The 18,388-nt window shown below is 59.6% G+C and overlaps 1 protein-coding gene and 1 long non-coding RNA gene across 2 annotated transcripts in view; one reads left to right on the forward strand and one right to left on the reverse strand.

Annotated features, from left to right (window-relative positions):
- Positions 1–922: 922 nt before the first annotated feature.
- FOXF2 (forkhead box F2) lies at positions 923–6,329 on the forward strand. The gene is made up of 2 exons (XM_004311942.4): positions 923–2,456; positions 5,438–6,329. Exons 1-2 carry the CDS (start codon positions 1,304–1,306, stop codon positions 5,602–5,604), a joined length of 1,320 nt encoding a protein of 439 aa, XP_004311990.3. The 5' UTR covers positions 923–1,303; the 3' UTR covers positions 5,605–6,329.
- Positions 6,330–9,574: 3,245 nt separating this feature from the next.
- The window catches only part of LOC141279675 (uncharacterized), a 90,706-nt gene continuing 81,892 nt past the window's right edge, over positions 9,575–18,388 (reverse strand). The window contains exon 4 of the long non-coding RNA XR_012334262.1: positions 9,575–10,316. This is a non-coding gene — a long non-coding RNA (uncharacterized lncRNA). The remainder of the gene's footprint in view (positions 10,317–18,388) is intronic.

Genomic DNA, 18,388 nt, shown 5'->3' on the forward strand with positions numbered 1-18,388 from the left:
GACAGCTGCACACCCCTTCAGGACTGAGTACAAATACAGCTATCTCACTCCTGTCACTCAGCGCGGCCTTCTTTCTGCATTTCGTACAAAACATCAAATGGCAAACGGAAAGGAAGTGGAAACAAATGCAAACAGGAGTCCTATTCGACCACGTTTCCAGGGTCTCTAAAAAGGAGAGTCTTTAAGGAGCCTGGCCTCTGCCCTCTGCTAACAGCGGTGGGAGCCCGCAGGCCCGTCACAGGAGAGAGGGTTGGCACGTTACCTTTGGGCGTCGCGGGCACCCCGGCGTGTGGCGGAGGCGGCAATGTCTAAATGAGCTGACAGACGGTGTCAGTGCGGGCGCAGGGGCAGCGGCTAAGGAGGTCTGGCGGCGGCACCCGCGGCAGCACCGCTCGGCCGGCCCAGGACCGGCCGGGAGGAGGAGGGGGAGGAGAAGGAGGGGGGAGGAGGGGGGAGGAGGGGGGAGGAGGGGGGGGGAGGGGCGGGGGGAGGGGAGCGGAGGGGAGGCGAGGAGGAGGGGAAGGGGGGGAGGAGAAGGGGTGGGTCCGCTCCGCCAGGGGCGGCTGGCTTTGGGATGGGGGGGCAGGGGTGCTGTCCGGGACTAAGAGAAGGACGATTTCCTAAAGTCTAGGGGGCCGAGTTTTGCGGGGCGTGGTGGGCGTCTTCCCGGCACAATGTGAGTCGGCCTGCGATCCCGCGGTTTGAAAGGGGGTGGGTGGGGGAGACGGAGAGCATCCGAGAGAGGAATTAAAAGGACGAGGGGGACCCCGGAGAGCGAGGAGAGAGATAAGCGGGGGAGCGGGCGGCCGGCCGGGGGGGAGGAGTGAGCGCCGGCCCAGCGCGCCCTCCCCGGGGCGGCGGCGGAGGAGGGGGCAGGGCGGGGGGGGGGGAGGAGGGCGGCGGGGGAGGGCGCGGGAGGGAGGAAGTCCGAGAGACAGAGCGAGCCGCGCTCCTGAGGGGAGACGTCGGGCTCGTCCCCGGGGTCCCGGCCGCGGTCCCCGCTCGCTCGCGCAGCCGCCCGGCGCCCGGCCGCTCCGGCTCCGCGGCCCGGAGGCCGCCGCGCAGGCCGGGCCCGAGGCCCGGGGAGGGATGCGCGGGGCGTCGCCTCCGGCCCGCGGCCGCCGCCAGAAGCCCCGGCGGAGCTGAGGGAGGCGACGGCGGAGCGCTGGCTCGGAGCGGCCGCGGCTGCAGCCCGGGCGGCGGGCTAGGGCGCCCACCGGGCCTCTGGGTCGACCGCGCTCCCGCGCCTTCGCGCCCGGCCCCGGGCGCGCCCCCGCCGCCGGGCCCCGCTCCCGGGCCCCCGATGACCTCCGAGGGCGGGCCGCCGCCGGCCCCGCTCCGCCGCGCCCGCAGCCCGGGCCCCGGCGCGCTCCAGGCCGCCCTGATGAGCCCGCCGCCCGCCGCCGCCGCGGCCGCCGCCGCCCTGGAGGCCGCCTCGTCTTCGTCGTCGTCCGCCTCCTCCTCCGGCGCGGCCGGCGCGGCCCCGAACGCCTGCAAGAGCGCGGGCGGCGGCGGGGGCGCGGGCGGCAGCGGCGCGGGCGCCAAGAAGGCGAGCTCGGGGCTGCGGCGGCCCGAGAAGCCGCCCTACTCGTACATCGCGCTCATCGTCATGGCCATCCAGAGCTCGCCCGCCAAGCGCCTGACGCTCAGCGAGATCTACCAGTTCCTGCAGGCGCGCTTCCCCTTCTTCCGCGGCGCCTACCAGGGCTGGAAGAACTCCGTGCGCCACAACCTCTCGCTCAATGAGTGCTTCATCAAGCTGCCCAAGGGCCTCGGGCGGCCGGGCAAGGGCCACTACTGGACCATCGACCCGGCCAGCGAGTTCATGTTCGAGGAGGGCTCGTTCCGCCGCCGGCCGCGCGGCTTCAGGCGGAAGTGCCAGGCGCTCAAGCCCATGTACCACCGCGTGGTGAGCGGCCTGGGCTTCGGGGCCTCGCTGCTGCCGCAGGGCTTCGACTTCCAGGCGCCCCCATCGGCGCCGCTCGGCTGCCACGGGCAGGGCGGCTACGGCGGCCTCGACATGATGCCCGCGGGCTACGACGCGGGCGCCGGCGCCCCGGGCCACGCGCACCCGCATCACCACCACCACCACCACGTCCCGCACATGTCGCCCAACCCGGGCTCCACCTACATGGCCAGCTGCCCGGTGCCCGCCGGGCCGGGGGGCGTCGGCGCGGCCGGGGGCGGCGGCGGCGGCGGCGGGGACTACGGCCCGGACAGCAGCAGCAGCCCCGTGCCCTCGTCCCCGGCCGTGGCGAGCGCCATCGAGTGCCACTCGCCCTACACCAGCCCCGCGGCGCACTGGAGCTCGCCCGGCGCCTCGCCTTACCTCAAGCAGCCGCCCGCCCTGACGCCGGGCGGCACCCCCGCGGCCCCGGCCGGCCTGCACACCAGCATGTCCACCTACTCGCTGGAGCAGAGCTACCTGCACCAGAACGCCCGCGAGGACCTCCCAGGTAACACGGGGGCCTGGCCCGCCGGCGCGTCGCCTCTAGGCCTCCCCGCTCTGGGTGGCCGAGGCCCAGGGGAAGCTGGTACCCTATGGGGGGTGGGGTCGGGGTCACTGGGCCTTCCCGACAGGCTTGGCCCCTGCCGGGCCTCCAGAATTTTCACCCCGAGGAGGATGGAGTGAAGTGCCTGCGTCCTCGGGCTCTCCGAGTGTCCTCACGGACTGCGGGGCTCCAATCTCAGGCCTGACTTAGCTTAGGGGGAAGCCTGTGGCCTTAGGGGGCCTTGGCCAAGGCACTGTGGCTGCTTTCTTGTGTCGTTTTTTCAAATTGGTTTTGCTGTGCTTTCACCCAAAAGTACATGTCCAGAAGGGAGATGCTCGGTACCTGCCGTGTGCGTGGGGAGGGGCTCCGCTGGGCGAGGGTTGAGAGGAGGGGAAAGGAGGGAGGGACGCCAGGAAAGCAGAGGGGTTCCAGGACCCTGCACAAAAGGGAAGTGTTGCCAGGCAGGAGAGGCGCCAAGCGGTGGAGGAGTCTCCTGCCTCCCCCCACGGTGGACCCAAGTTGATGACACATGGGTCCGGCCTAGGCCAGCAGGACCTGGGGCCCGCAGCGAGGCTCCCCTGAGAAACGCCTGCCCGTTGGGCGCCCCTTGTCGTGTTGATGGTGTAAATTGTGTTGGTTGCCGATTATGAAAATTTATTGACTCGCCCAAGGCGGTGAAAGGTGGGAGGGGACAGATCGGGGTGGAGGAGGGAATTTGAATATTTAGCCAGGTTTATGGGGACAGTGGAGATAAACCCTTACATTAACCCCTCGTAGGCAGGCTGGTCTGCCCGGCAAGCGGGGGCTCTAGCTGACACTCACCCGCCCCGATTAGAAGAGGGTTCGCAGGACGACGACACCTACATTACATGTTCGTGCATCGGTGTGGGGCAGAGCGTCAGGGAGAAAGGAAGTCCAGAAATGGGCGAAAGATGTTGGTTCCCTGGACGGTGAAATTTCCCAAATAGGCCTTTTAAATGCGGGTCTCAGAGGTTAACTAAACAAAGACAGTCTGGGCAGGACCACACCGGAGAGGATTTTAGCCTGACTTAACCCACTGAGAACGGAGTCTTGTTCAGTTTTATGGGAATTTCAACAAGTAACCAACACAGACGACCCTCCCCTCTTATTGTTTTTTAATCCCCCTGGGACGGGCTGTCAATCACCTCTGCGCCCTGGCGGCGCGCTCTGCGCTCTCCCGCCCATCCGCTCCCCTCCCGGCTCCCCGCTCCGCGCTCTCGCCGCCCTGCTCAGCCGCAACCGGGACTCCGAGGCGGGTCCGTGGAACTTCCGCGGCTGCCGTGAAACACTTCCCTCAACGTTCAGAATCGCGCAGAAAGAGCCTTCTGACCGTTCTGTGAGGCCGCCCTCGCCCCACGCCACACACCGGGCGCACGCACGGGTCCCAGAAGCGCGGGGACGCGGGAGCACGACTCTGTCTAGAGGAGAAGCGACACTGCCTCGCCGGCCCCCCGGGAGCTCGCGCGCCCAACGGACCGAGTCTGGGAGCCCCGAGGAGGCCATGGCCCGGCCGGGACGCTCTGCTTCTCCCCAGCCCCCAGCCGCGCTCTGGCTCCCGCCCCCTCGAACGCTCTTCCCCACGGGGCTAGCTGGCGTCTCCCTGGCCGGGCCGCGGCCGACCGAGAGCCCAGGGCCCCTCGAGGAGCGGGGAGGCCGAGGAGGTGCCCCGAGCGCGCGCTCCCAGCACGACGCCCGCGCGGCCCAGGCCCGCGTGCTCGGGGAGGCCCCTCGGCCTCTCTGCCTCCTGAGAACCTTTCAAGAAGGAGCTGGGCTCTTAGGTCCTTCGGTCCCATCAAAGCGCCGGGCCCGCCGGCTAGAGATGCGGGAAGCGCCACCGCGAGGTGCTTTAACGCGGGGGTAAGCGCACCTGCGCGGCAGCGACGGCTCACGTCGGGGCGCGCGTTTGGCCACAGTCGGTGTTGCCGGGCGCTGATCGCGGGGCCGCCTGGTGGCCCAGCGAGCGCTGGATGCGGCCGGGCGAGGCGCCGCGGGCCGCCGGCTAAGGTCTTCGCGGGCGCAGAACAACCCGGCCCTGAACCCGCGTGGGCGGGCGGTCCCCGCCGCGCACGCGAGACTAGAAAGGCCTCGGGGAAAAGGGCCCAGCCCAACCCAGCCCCGAGAGAGGCCCGGACCGGGAGAAGCGCGGGGCCCAGCGAGCCGGAAGCCCAGCCAACTGCGCCCCCGGGCCGGAGGCGCCGAGAAAGCAAAAGCAAAAGTCGGCTCCCGGAGGCCTGGCTCAGGCCCGGGGAGAGGCTGCGGCCCGGCCCGGCTCTCCCAAAGGCTCCCCCCGCGGCAAAGGGGCCGCAGCCGGGCCCTCACCCAAGGGCAGGCCCTGCTCCGGGGGTCCCGCGTCCCTCGAGGCGCGACCCGCAGAGATGCGCGCGTTTGTTCTCGGCCCTTCTCTGGCCGCGGGATTGTTTCCTGTCACCCCCCTGGTGTGCAGAGCCTGCTCCTCGGAGCCGGCTAGTCGGTTGGGAAATAAGGCAGGGGGGCTCGAAACCAGAAGCGAGGGAGACCGTGGTGTTTCGGGGGCAGGGGCTGGGCCTCGGCAGCACCGGCTGGAGCCCTGCGGGCAGGGACCCGGCGCGGGGCCTGGGGCCAGGGGCTGTTAGAGCCCCGCCCAGCCTCTAGGAGTAACAGACACCCGAGCACAGAGAGCCTGGCCTCGCGGGGACTGTGCTCTGCGGCCCCGTGTAAACCAAAGGAGACCCCAAACCGGGATTCCAGAGTCGTCCTGTGGCCTTCAGTTTGAAACTCTGAGAAGCTTCTGGGGCTGGGTTTCCTCTCCCAGTTTTACCGCAATAGACAAAAAGACAGGCCAACCCCCTTGGAGGCAAAAGTTGAATTAAGTTTTCCAACATTATGTGCCCTGTCCTCAGCGGAAGATACGTTTCTGAAAAGTTTTCTTTCCTCCCTCCTTGCAGTGGGGCTGCCCCGATACCAGCACCACTCCACGCCCGTGTGCGACAGGAAGGACTTCGTCCTCAGCTTCAACAGCGTCTCCTCCTTCCACCCCTCGGCCAGCGGCCCCTACTACCATCACCACCACCACCAGAGCGTCTGCCAGGACATTAAGCCCTGTGTCATGTGAGCGGAGGGAGGGGCCGGGCCAGGCCCTGTCGCCCCTGGGGCGAGGCTGAGGTGGACTCCCAGAGCAGCGTGGCTGCGCGCAGCACATCGCTCCCTTAGCCAGAGTCCCCAGGCCAGGCAGGCATCCTGCACTGATGTTTGTCTGCCGTTGGCAGAAGGACAGCCCCAAGGTAATGCCCCGAATTCGTGCAGGCTCCCAGAGAAGGGAGAACTGCGCTCCTCGGCCGAGATGGTGAGGACTCACCATGCGGAAAACACAAGCATGGAACTCTGGGGGTTCCCTTGCCTTCAGTAATCAGGGTCTGAAACACGCAGAGGGGCTGTGTGTGTGTGTTTCTTTGTCTATGGAAAATGTGTGTGCTTTTCTGAAAGGCAGTGCCGAGCACAAGATTTCAAGAAAGCCTCACCTTGTTGCCTGGCTCAGTGGGAGAGCAGTGTTTTACCAAACGCTGCCTTTGGATACAGGTGCCAAAGAACATTATCAAGGAAGTATTTAGCAACAATGTGTCTAGTTTAAGAAAGTGGTCTTCAGTATTGTGACAATACAACGTTTTTTACAAGGTTGTTTTCTACCATCATAGTTTAAAGATATTTTTATGACCTTCGTGTATACTCACACTTTGCTTGTATTTTAAAAGGAGGATATATTTGCACTTACGTATACTTTTACAGTTTGCCAAACTATTTTGATGTAAAATTTTTTCAATAAAATGTATATAACAAATAGTTGCTGGGGTGTCTCTTTCCCCCACGGGCATCCGATCGCCACGTCTCCTCACCAGCGGGCAGTGCAACTCGACACTGGGTGGGCTTTTTTTTCTAAGTCATGTAATTGACGTGGTGTGGGGTCTGCGCCTTGAGCAGCACAGGCGGGGTTCTGATCATGGGTCTTCTCAGGAGAGAAAGAGAAGAAGAAACATTTTCTATTATTTCTTTCCTTCACCCTCGCTCTTTCTGGCTAAACAAAAAACAGAAGGTGAAAGGAGCTTAAAAGAAAACCCGGCAAGATAAAGACTTGAGGAAAGCAAGTGTCGTGTCCCCTTTGTTGCCTTTCTGTGCACACGGCAAGTTCTGCCCTTTGCTCTTTCCTTTCGCCACCAGCACAGGGTGCAGTGACGGGGCAGAACATCACCCGGGGCTGCCCTCGGCCCGGCCGGGCTCCGAGCAAGGGGTAAGGTGCCCAGTGCCAGGGCCCCGGCTCCTTGGGTGGCCGTCAGATCCCCTCGTCCAGAGGGGGAAGCCCGTGGAGGGTGTGGGCAGTCCCCGAGCATCAGGGACAGAAGCAGGACAAGATGTCTGCCGCCCTCCGGTTCAGGCACAGCGGCCGCGGCCCCCACTTGTCTCCCTGTTAGTCACTCTGCTGCCTCCTCTCGCTCGCAAGGGAGTGATGCTTTTCCTCGGGATTCCCTCCTCCGAGCCCTTTCCTTTCTCGCTTGGTTTCCTGAGGCTTCCCAGTCACAGATGCTCCAGCCAGAGCTGCTGAAGCGCTGGACAAAAAAGAAAGGAAACAGGCCGATGGGCCTCAGCTCCGCCTGGTCTGACCAGCCCCGCAGACTCCTGGGCAGCGCTGGCAACTGTGGACCCGAGAGCGAGCAGAGAGGTTCTCCAGGTCTTCTTTTGTTTTTGAGAACTTGCCTTCGAGTCTCATTCCCTGCAAGCACTGTCTCTCAGTCAGTCACCAGGAACGGATACCACTGGGTGGGCGTCTCCCACACAGGGATTTTGTATTCTGAGTGTTTCAGTCCAAAGAGGGTCTCAGTAAAACATCTTGTTTTGAAAAGTCCTAACCATCTGCCTAATCTTTAGGCTTCCTTTCTATATTTTCCAAAATTAAGCAGGGATTTAAACGTTTGTTGTGTCCCATTATCACATTTGCAGTTAAATAGGGATTTTTTTCCTTTTATTCGGGGCTACTTGGGGGCTGCTATAAATTATGAAGTCAGTCTCAGAGTTTGCTCTGACCACAGTGCTGTGTTTACATTCCTTCCGAGGCAGCCGGCATGGTCGTAATTTATATCCTAAACACTTGCACGTAACTTGTTTATACAGAGAATGACAGGACCTGGGAGGGAAGGCTGTGGCCGCCGGGCCTCGGCGAGCCCAGCGCGCCCCCTAGTGGTGCGAGAGGGCCCCGCGCATGGAGATGCAGGGTCCTTTATCCTACGCAGGAACTTTCGCAAAATGACCCGTTTTGTGGGGCTTTTTCCTACTCCTCCGACGTGGGGACGCCGGTCCGCTTTACAGATCCGCACAGGCGGACCTCGGAGATACTGTGGGCTTGGCTTGAGACCACCACAATAAATACTGCAATAAAGTGGGTCACACAAATTTTTGGTTTCCCCCGGCATATAAAAGTTATGGATACACTATGCTGGAGTCTATTAAGTGTGCAATAGCATTATGTCTGAAAAACAATGTGCAGACCTTAATTTTAAAATACTTTACTGCTAAAAAATGCTAAACTTCATCGGAGCCTTCAGCGAGTCACAGTAGTAATATCAAAGATCACTCATCACAGATCACCATAATAAATATAATAATAATAAAGTTTGAAATATTGCAAGAATTACCAAAATGTGACACAGAGACACAGAGTGAGCAAACGCAACTGGAAAAAATGATACCTTTTGCATGGCTCTATGCAGGGTCGCTACAAATCTTCACTTCGTAAAAAACGCTCACTATCTGGGAAGCCCACTGAAGCGAAGCCCAATAAGAAGAGGTGTGCCTGCACTAGGTCCTGGAGGCAGGGGTCCCAGCCATGGTCCCTGATTCTGCTTCCTTTCACACGCACTCCCCAACGTCACATACGAGACCTTTGCACCTGGAGTGGCAGACACAGGTGCGGTGGCCCCAGTGTATCGGAGTCAATGGGAGGGCCAGTGGGGCACAGGCTGCTGGGTCCACCCCTCCCGCCCCCCGTTTCTCACAAGTGCGTCTGGGGCGGGGCTCCAGAGTCTGCATTCCCAGTAAGCTCCCAGTTGATGCTGACAGCGTTGGTCCAGGAACCACACTTTGAAAACCACAGGTCCAGGAAGGCAGTGTGAATTATGGATATGGGCGGGTGTTAAGGCTTGTGCATTCATTAGTTAAGCAAAGATCTGAAAAGGTTTTTCAAAAATAGTTTGTCCGCAGAAAAACTATGATGGATTACTGACCCCTGGGAAACATAAGGCCTAATTTTCAGCCCTGCACCAAGAAGTAGAAACTCCCCATTTTTATTCAAAACAATGGTATGTCTTGTTTTATTCTAGTAAACTTTGCAAAGAAAAGTCAGGTGGAATCACTAAAGTCTATCCACCTCGGTACTGTGAGTCTGGGTATGTACACAGCAGTGATGTCACAGTTCTCCAGATGGAGGCAGGTGGTGATTGGAGCAGGCGGGAAAAGGAATTCCTTTATTGGTGATAACGTCTTTAGAGGGTGGAACAGAGAGAGAGCAAAGGGGGGCTGCGACCTCAGTGACCCCCAGATACAGATGGGTCAGGCAGGACCCGGGAGGGGGGGCGGGGAGAGGGAGAGATGGAAAGAGAGAGAGGAGAGATCTGCAGAGGAGTGTCTGAAAATGTCTCAGGAGTTCCCGTCCCGACGTGAGCAGAGAAGCCTTTGAAGCTGGGCTGCCATCCTGTGAGGCCACCGCCATCTCCCCAGGCCTCCAGGGCCAGAGCATTGGTTGTAAAGCCCACGTCCTTCTGTTTTCCTTGGCTTCTGGCTGGATTCTGGGGAAGTAAGTGAATTCTCTAGCTGTGCGTGCTCAAATTTTCTGAACCGCTGCAGCAGCGGCCAGAGCATTTGGGGAGAATCATCTCGACTTACATTTTAGAAAGTGGAAGTCTGATTCCTGGGGGAAATCTTCAGGTATTAGATGGAATTAGCGCCTCCTTCCCCAAAGAAAAACCCCTTTGTAGGTCCCGATCTACCTAATTACTGTGCACCATGGTGATTAATTCAAAACAGCCACCGGCTTATTCAGCATGGAAATGTATTTTAATATATTTGATCAGAACGGAAATACATTTTACCAAACCTGTCTCCGTGAAACCCTATCTGAGCAAAAGGACAAACACCCCAGATGCAGACACCGGGCCAGGGAAGGCCACAGCTCACGGACGTCAAGCTCAGTTGGGAAAAAATGAAAGTGCTAGCAGTTCTTCTGGAGCTCAGAGCGCCCTGGGTCCGCGGCAACCGTCTCTCGGGTCCCCGGGGGACGCGAGGGTCCCAGGGCTGGACCGCCAGTCCTCTCGGCCTGAGTGTGTGGGAGAGAAGAAGGGGCCCGGGGGCAGCAGGGAGGCTGGTGCCCTCCAGGCACTCCCTCCGGAAGGGCCCCCTGCTACCCCCTCAGCCCAGGAGCTGCTGTCTCACAGGCAAAGAGACATGGAGGGCGGCCTTGGCCACGGCCAGGCAGGGACTCTGTCCTCCGACGGCACCGCGCCACGCAGAAGCTGCTCCCGTTTTGGTGAGTCTCGGGGGCCTCTGTTTTCCATTCCATCTTCGATCCCCGAAGGCAGCCCTCGGCCACGTCACTGTCACTTTGTCCACCAGGCGGTGTCCCCTCACTGGGGCTCCTCGCCCCTGCGTGAGCCCTGTCAGGGGTTCCCTCACTCTGGCCACCCCAGCGATGACCAGGCAGAAGCAGCAGGAAGTCGTGTGGGGTGAGTGGCTGAACCACAGGACGACCCCTGCTAATGGCTGTTCTTCAAGAAGGGAAGGAACCTGCATTAGGAGAGAATCACTTTACTGGGTTGAAATTCCAGGTGACCAGGCTGGCCTTTGGTCCGGAAGGAGCAGGTCAGGGGCTGTTACTCAGTGATTTGTACACACAGCGGTGGGTCACAGCCCCAGAGCCTGGCAGGGGCACCTGGGGAGCTTTAAAACCCACCCCAGTCACCCCGGCCAGCAGAGTCGGCTCCCCGGGGGGCCTGGCCTCGGCGGTGCCCAGAAGGCCCCCAGCTGCCTCGGCTGCTCAGGCGGGATTGACAACCGCTAATGAACGCTATCTTGTTTATGTTTCACAGAAATCCTTTAAGGAAGGCCTTATCGTCACGGGCTTGCAGAAGAGAAAAGGCTGCCCAGCTGTGTTTAGCTGGGGTCCACACCAGCGCCCTGTCTGTAAAGCAAGGGTCCCCCACCTGGCACACCGCCTGCCACCTGGGCAGCTTCGGCAGGTCTGTGCCCAGCCCCCCGCGTGGTCACGCAGCATCTCTGATGGGCGGACAGGGCGACTCGGGCCCCTGCTCCCCGCAGGGAAAGGGGACACCGCCCCGCGGCCGCCAGGTGTAACTTCACGGTAATCAGTTACTGCAGTTCTTCCTGAGTCGGGGTGGGAGAGGCACAGACGGGAGGAGGGGAGGATGGGTAGGGGGGCGACACGGGGAAGGACCAGCCAGGAGAGACTGAGGCCCTCCCCCTCCCCTGGGCTGCCTGGGCTGGCCCAACCAGGCTGTGCCGACCCACGGCATCAGTAAGGACGCAGGGTCCCCAGTCCCTGTGCACCAGCAATACTCCAGCAATAGGGGCCAAGTAGGGGATCCCCCCACTGACTGGGAGAGCCAAACAAAGGCTGCCTGGTGCCCAGGCCAGGAGCACCAGAGCCAATGCTCAGAGAGCACACATGGGCAGACGGGCACACACACATACACATGTAGACGTACAGACGCACGTGGTCACACATAGACAGACGCACCCATAGACACACATGGAGACCTATAGACACCTACACGGTCTTCTGTTCAGTTGGGGTCCCAACCCCAAGTACTGAGATGCTGACATTTGATTACACCTGCCATCTTTCCAAATCTCCAAATTCACCGCAACTGTTTAATAACCACCTTCTGAGGTTTCCTTTTCTAAAGGCAGGAATTTCCCCTTCCTCTAATTCTAGAAGCATAAAAACAGCCTCTTTTCAATTGTTGCTTTTGTTTTCAAAGGCTAAGCTGAGCCCCCTGCCCAAGGCAAGCCCACAGGCTGGAGCCCCGGCGCAGGGCAAAGTTGTTTAAGACGCGAACGGCACTTGGAGGGGCCCTGGCCACTTCTCGAAGGGACAAGGTCCACGTGGGCTTTGCACCATCCTCCTGTGAGCACTTGGCGTCCCCTGTGGCCATGAGAACAGGTCTGGGCGGGGGAGAAGACCTCTTTCTTTTGGATGAAACTTCTTCACAGCAGGCCCCAAGCCCCGAGAGGAACCAGGCAGGTGGCGGGCAGGGGGACCTCCGTCTAGGTATGAATCAACCAGTGAACTTCTGACACCAGCTAAAGATGCTGCCCCAGCCTCGGGGGTTCCCTGGTAGAGGCAGCTGGCCTGCAGACAAACAAAAGCCCACAGACAGTCCCGTCCCGACAGTGGGGCGAAACCCTGTTCCTTTGCCTGCCTTGGAACTCACTCCTGGAGAAAGTTCACACACTAAGGAGAATATCCCCAGAGGTCTTCAGATGGCCTCTCCTACTGGCGTCCATGAGTCCCTCCCCCGAGCAGCAGCCTGACTCCCCGCACAGAGACAGACAGACAGAGCTCACTGGACCCTAGCCCTGCCGCTGTGGCACCGCTCACGTTGTCTGGGCCTCCGTCGCCTAACCTGGGCAACAGGGTACTGGTACCCGTCTCCAGTGTTGACGATTACAGGGGCTACAGAGCAGCTAGGTCCTGGCACACGATGCAGAGAAGCAGGGCCTGGAACAGGTGCAGAAGGTCCAGCCTTCTCCGTGGGGATGGTCCTGAGCAGGGACAGAAGGATGGCTGCGTCCAGTGCCTGCGCAGGGAGGGTTGCAAGGCTATCGTCTTAGTTTGCTGGGGCTGCCGTAACAAAGGGCCGCGAATCAGGTGGTTTAAGCAACAGGAATTCATTTTCTCACAGTTCTGGGCCAGAAGTCCCAAAGCAAGACGTTTCGAGGGGCTGGTTCCTCTGAAGCCTCCCCTTAGCTTGTAGACGCCGCCTTCTCCCTGTGTCTTCATGTCATCTTCCCTCTGTGCGTGTCTGTCTCTGTGTCCCGATGTCCTCGTGTTATAAGGACCCAGGTCACATTGGATCACGGCCCACCTAGTGACCTTACTGTGACCTGATGACCTCTGTAGAGACTTCATCTCCCAAAAAGGCCACCAGGGGATTAGGACTCCAACGTGACTCTGGGGACACAATTCATCCCGCACCAGCTGTAAACCCAGCTCACAGCTGAACAGAAACACACTTGATTTCTCACGGTTCCCACACCTCCACTGTCCAGGCAGCTCCAGGCTGAGCCCGCTCTCCGAAGGATGCTGAGGGGAGCTGGGCCGTCCAAGCGTGGCCTTCCCCTCCATCTACCCCCTGAGTGGCCAGACGCTAGGTCCTGCATCCAGGATCACACCTCCCAAAAGAGGAAGGCTGGGGAAAAGGCTTTTCCTTTCTGAACTGGGAAGAGCTAGTGTCATTAGCACCATGTCGCGAAGATGGAGTGTCAGGAAGAGCAGCTGGCGGGCCCCAACGCAGGATCCGTGGTCCTCAACATAGTCCTTGAGGTTCAAGTTGTTAAACCCGTTTCCTAGATGACCAGCTTGCTCACCATTATGCCAGTAACTGGGAGGGCTGAACTCCCCACCGGGATCCACCCTGCTCCACACACCTGACTTGGGGGATCGGCAAAGAATGGGGGAGGGGGGCAGCCACAGGGGAGGGGGCTCACTGGAGGGCAGACAGGCCCAGCGCCAGGGCATCTGGCAATCCATGAGGTGCCCGTGGTGCGTCAGGGCATGTGTCCAGGAACCTTCGGGGCACAGCCCAGACCGTGCAGACGCCCCATTCTCATCACACAAGAAGGAATGGACCCCGAGAGGGCCTCTAGGGCTCCCCGCACCCAGCCCAAGCTCCCGTGAGAACCTGCACACGTCAGCCCCGGACGTCCCACTGTCGGCGCGACGGCTGTCTGGGATCTGAGCTGAGCGGGTTCTGACCCACCCGCAAGCCAGCTTCTCACCCAGCGCCAGGGTATGGGCAGGACCCCCAGGCCTGGTGGGAGGGGCGGTGGGAGCCGGCCCCTCTGAAAGCTGGTCCCGGGGACAGGAGAGCTGGCCACCGCGTGCAGGGGTCTGGCCCAGACTCGCAGGGACTCAGACTCTGCTCCCCACGTCTCCTCTGAGAGCTGCAATGTCCCCACAGGCTCAGGGACAAGACCCGCCCTGGGAGGGACCCCTGGGAGGGGGCCCAGCCGATGCCCCCCGGGAATGAGCCCTCCTGCCAGTCCTCCGCCGAAGCCAGCGGCAGCTCCACCAGCCTTCCTGCCGCCCTTCCAGGACCAGAGCGGAGGCTGAGTCACTGAGGGCTTTAATTTGGAAACCAAGATCACAAAAGCAAGAAAGAAACCGCAATTCTATTAACAATCACATGCAGAACGAGGTCAAAGTTACAACTTTCATTTTTCTTCCCCAAATTCAGTGCTGGCCTTAGATGAGGCGTTTCAGAGTTTCCAAGGGAAGGAGAGGTAATGGCAGGGGAACGCGGAAGGTTCGTTCTGGGACTTTGTTCCCGTTACCATCAAAGCACAGATGAAAAAGTCAAATCTGATTTAACTGTTGGGGGCAGGACAGGCCTTTTAGAACAGATGAGGGTACAGGGATGCTCCCTCAGGCACTGAGAGCCTGAAAGCAAGCGGGTCCTGGTGGGAAAGAGCTCAAGGTGCAGACGCAGCCCTGCAGGCCACAGGGCTGGCTCCCTGGGCCCTGAGGGAGGGTGGGAGACCGGGACCCTCGTGGAGCCGTGCCTTGAAGACCACCCGGTTCTTGCAGTTTTTAACAGCAGCCCCTGACCCTCCGGCAGAAGCCCAGCACGGGGCGGCGGCGACTTTGTTGTCCCGCCTTCCGGCCGCCCTCTTCCGCAGGCCGCCTCTGTCACTGCGTTGTTTGATATTTTCAGATCCGGCCTGAGGCAGATGATGGGGCCACAGGAGAATCCTTCAGGGTGTCTTGTTTGGTTTGGAAATATTTAAATGTCTGCTGCATTTCCTCTGAGAGGGGAAGAGCCAGGGCCTGGGGGATAGCCCTGCCCTCTGGCCTAGCTGCCCAGTGCCCTCTGCCTGCACCCACCCTTGGCACCCAGGGACGCTGCAGCCCGCCCAGACGCCACCCACGACCTCTCTGCAGGCAGCTGACCCAGCTCGTCACTCTTTTTAAGCCAACGTAGCAATCGTTCATGATTACAGAAACCTCCCCGGCTCCTGGAAAAATCACCCGCACGGTATTAAGCTCCGTGGTGAGACACATGTTTTCCATAGATTTTAAATGCTAGTGGCCACTGCAGATGAACGGAGCCTTTGAGAACGAAAGGCGTGTAATTAAGACATAATCTCTCCTGCTTTGTAACTTATGAAGCAGTAAATGGCTGCGGAGACTGATCCCGTCCTCCCCTTCCCCTTGGCACGTGAGCGCCCCGCAGGCCACGGGAAGCCACAGGTTCTAAGGCCTCGGTGACCGTCACCACGTCCCAGCCCACGACCAGGCCGATTGCAGCCCAGGGCACGCCCCTCCCGGCTCTGAGATTGACACGAAGGCCTCCGTCCGAGCCCCGTCTGGCTAGACAGACAGAGGGACGTGGGAGAGCAGGATCTGAGGCTGATTGACTGAGATGGAGTGAAACAGTGATCGAGGCAAAGGCTGGTGGTAAAGGAGGCCTGACTGCAGACACACTCGGGTCACCACCTCCCGCCTGCCTCGGGAGGGGGAAGGCACAGCGTGGTTTTCCCATGTTCTGCCTTTGTCGCGTTAAAGGCTCTTCACTCTGTGCCTCTCCAGGTGGGGGGCATCCCATCATTTCCCGTTTCTCCAGGCAGAGGGGCCGGGCCCGTCCAGACCCCTGGCTTCACCCCCATGGCCCATGCAGAGTCTCTGCGCCGAGGTTCATGCCGGAGGCCGTAACCTTAACCTCGCTGTGGAAGTCTTAGCAGAAGCCCTCTCTACGAAGTGGTGTTCAGGGGAGATTTCCAAGATGTGCAGCTCATCTGGCCCACGTTCCACCCTCCCACGCCAGCCCACCCGAGAGCTGAGGGCCTGGGAAAGACGCATTCACACGCGTGGAGTCGCCGCGCTGAGTGGTGCCCGGCCCGAGGGACGCTGCAGGGACGACGCGCTCGGCGGACGGGGGGAGGTTGGTAAGGACAGGACGCGTCCCCCTCCACTGGGCAGCCCGCCAGCACTGCTTTGCTTCTAACCCGTGGACTTGGAATCACAGGAGCGGTGGGCACGTCTAGCTCCGGCCACAGGAAGATTCCCGAGCTGCCCCCTCTGGCCGCCAGCCCCACTTGGTCTGCAGCTCGCAGGCCCTAGCGCCCTCCCTCCCCCAACTTCCTCTCTCCTGTTAAATTCATCTCTGCAAGCGGCCCCAACCTTTCTTTCTTTGTTTTTTCTCCTTATCTTGGAATGTTTCTGTTTTAATTTTTAGCTTTTTGACTCGTTATCGTACGTTTTAAATGGTACTCCAGTTCTTTGTGGGCACACTCGCATCCCGGACGGGCAGGGGGTCCGCTGGTACAGAGGGTGACAACTAAGGCCCTCCGGCCCTGCCCGACCCTCACCCCCCGCAGGCAGTCGCAGGGCCAACCTGCACACGTATACGCATAAAGGTGTGAAGGAATTTTTATCATTTCGGTGTGCACCAAAACTAAGGAAAGTTTTCTCCAGCGTCCCAGCTGGTTATTTCCTTCTCATTCTCGTGCACTTGCGATAAGACCTTAGAGGCCTTGCTGAGAAGAGCTGAGTGTTCTGCAAAAGTACACATATGCCCACAAATCGCTTTCCTAGTGCGCAGTAGACGGCATCTTTCCTGCCTGAACGGTTACCAGACAGCTCAGATTCAACATCCAGAAAGAGCAGAAGCCGTGGAGCCCGCGGCAGGGGAGGTGGGTCCCAGAGAGCCCAACCAGAGGAGGGGACCCCGGCTGCGGCCTGTCCCCCTCGGCCCGCCAGGATCCGTGGGCCGCAGGGAGGGTGCTGTGTGAGGGAAGCTAGGATTTACGCAGTAAATTACCCAAGTAATTCACATGGACACAGATGCCAGGGGCAGGGTCTGCACCAGCGGGACGAGGAAGGAGAGGACAGGCTGCCCCACCCCCGACACCCCCTCCCCCAGGCAGCAGGCACTCCGGGTGCAGCAAGTAACCGAGTCTGAACACACCGAGACCTCGGATGGCAGCGACCTCGCGGACGCTTGATGAAACGATCCCCTGAGTCCCCGCTGACCACGGACATGAGCACCCCATCTCCATGGCAGCCACTGACCAGTCGTCATCCCACTCAGCGCTGGCTCACCCTCCCCGTTGAAAAGGGAGATGTTTGCCACGGGGCTGCTGCCACCGCCGCCCCCCAGGGCATCGCTGCCTCTGCAATGCCAGAGCCACAGGGCCGAGGAGGAGCTCAGCTAGCTGACAAAGCAGCTGGGACGCCGTGCGGCTTAAACTCCGTCACCTCCTTTCTCTTCTCCTCACTTTTCCAATCTAAAAGGTTCACGGCTTCTGGGAGTCCCACGTGACTAAGAGGGGGTACACACAGACGAATTCTGAAGTCCGTAACTTAAGCTCCTCAAAAGCTACTGTTTTCACTCATCGTTACAACATTTTTTTAAACATTAATTAAAGTTTGAAGAAAAGAAAACAAATCACCTAGAACCCACGCTCTCAGCGATTTCAACAGCGGGCACGGGAGGAAGGAGAAGGGGCCGGAGCGACTCAGCGGGAGCGCTGCCGAATCCAAACTATTATGTAAAATCTCCCACCTTTTAAATACTGGCTCATCGTATGTTTTTAAACACCGAGCCCTCTAAGTTATACACCAGCTTTGGATGTGATTTTGCATCGACACAAAGCGTGAACAGAAGAAATCGGGAGCCTACATATTTTTGCAATTTTATTTATTTACTTATTTTTAATGAAAGCTTCTTTCTTTCTTTCTTTCTTTATTTTTGGCTGTGTTGGGTCTTGGTTTCTGTGCGAGGGCTTTCTCTAGTTGCGGCGAGCGGGGGCCACTCTTCATCGCGGTGCGCGGGCCTCTCACTGTCGCGGCCTCTCTTGTTGCGGAGCACAGGCTCCAGACGCGCAGGCTCAGTAATTGTGGCTCACGGGCCTAGTTGCTCCGCGGCATGTGGGATCCTCCCAGACCAGGGCTCGAACCCGTGTCCCCTGCATTGGCAGGCAGATTCTCAACCACTGTGCCACCAGGGAAGCCCACATATTTTTGCAATTTTAATAATCAGCACATATTTGAAGAAATATTCTCCATGATATGAACGGGTCTTAGACCTCTGAACTTATTAAGAGGACATTGAAATAATGATATATCTAAAGAAAAGATGGGGGTGAATCTCCTCATCGTACATTTCTACCAGGAAAACACCACTGTCTCATGCACATAATTCAGAACTCATCTTTACCACGAGACGTCTGCTTGCAGCATAAGTGCATGTCGATGGAGGATGAAACTGAGACCATCCTTGGACAAACAATGAAGTCACGATGACAACATAGGCCAGGACTCCTGGGGCCCACACAACTGGGAGAACAGCTTTGAAGGAGTCGTCGATTATAGGGAAAAAGTCCCTTTCCAATGCTGCCGCTGAAGGCAGTAAGCTGTAGCTCACGTCATAAGTGAATGTCACCGCGCAGTGTCGCCGAGAGATGTCCGTCTTGACGGTGAGGGGAGGAGGTGGCCGTGCCGAGCACAGACAGCAGCGGGTGTTGCCGTGACTTGGAGCCGGGGGCTAGTCTATTCACAAGTCGAGCTCACTCAGGTGCTAGAGTTCATCTGTTCCTGACTCCGTGGCATCTTAGAC

The sequence above is a fragment of the Tursiops truncatus genome, chromosome 10, assembly GCF_011762595.2.
Source record: "Tursiops truncatus isolate mTurTru1 chromosome 10, mTurTru1.mat.Y, whole genome shotgun sequence".
Classification (NCBI taxonomy): Eukaryota; Metazoa; Chordata; class Mammalia; order Artiodactyla; family Delphinidae; genus Tursiops; species Tursiops truncatus.

What these genes read in the sequence shown, in the direction of transcription:
- FOXF2 (XM_004311942.4), top strand. Translation starts at nt 1,304, where the DNA reads ATGACCTCCGAGGGCGGGCCGCCGCCGGCCCCGCTCCGCCGCGCCCGC. An exon ending in CGCCCGCGAGGACCTCCCAG is followed by an intron (nt 2,457 to 5,437) that starts GTAACACGGGGG and finishes CCCTCCTTGCAG; the next exon opens with TGGGGCTGCCCCGATACCAG.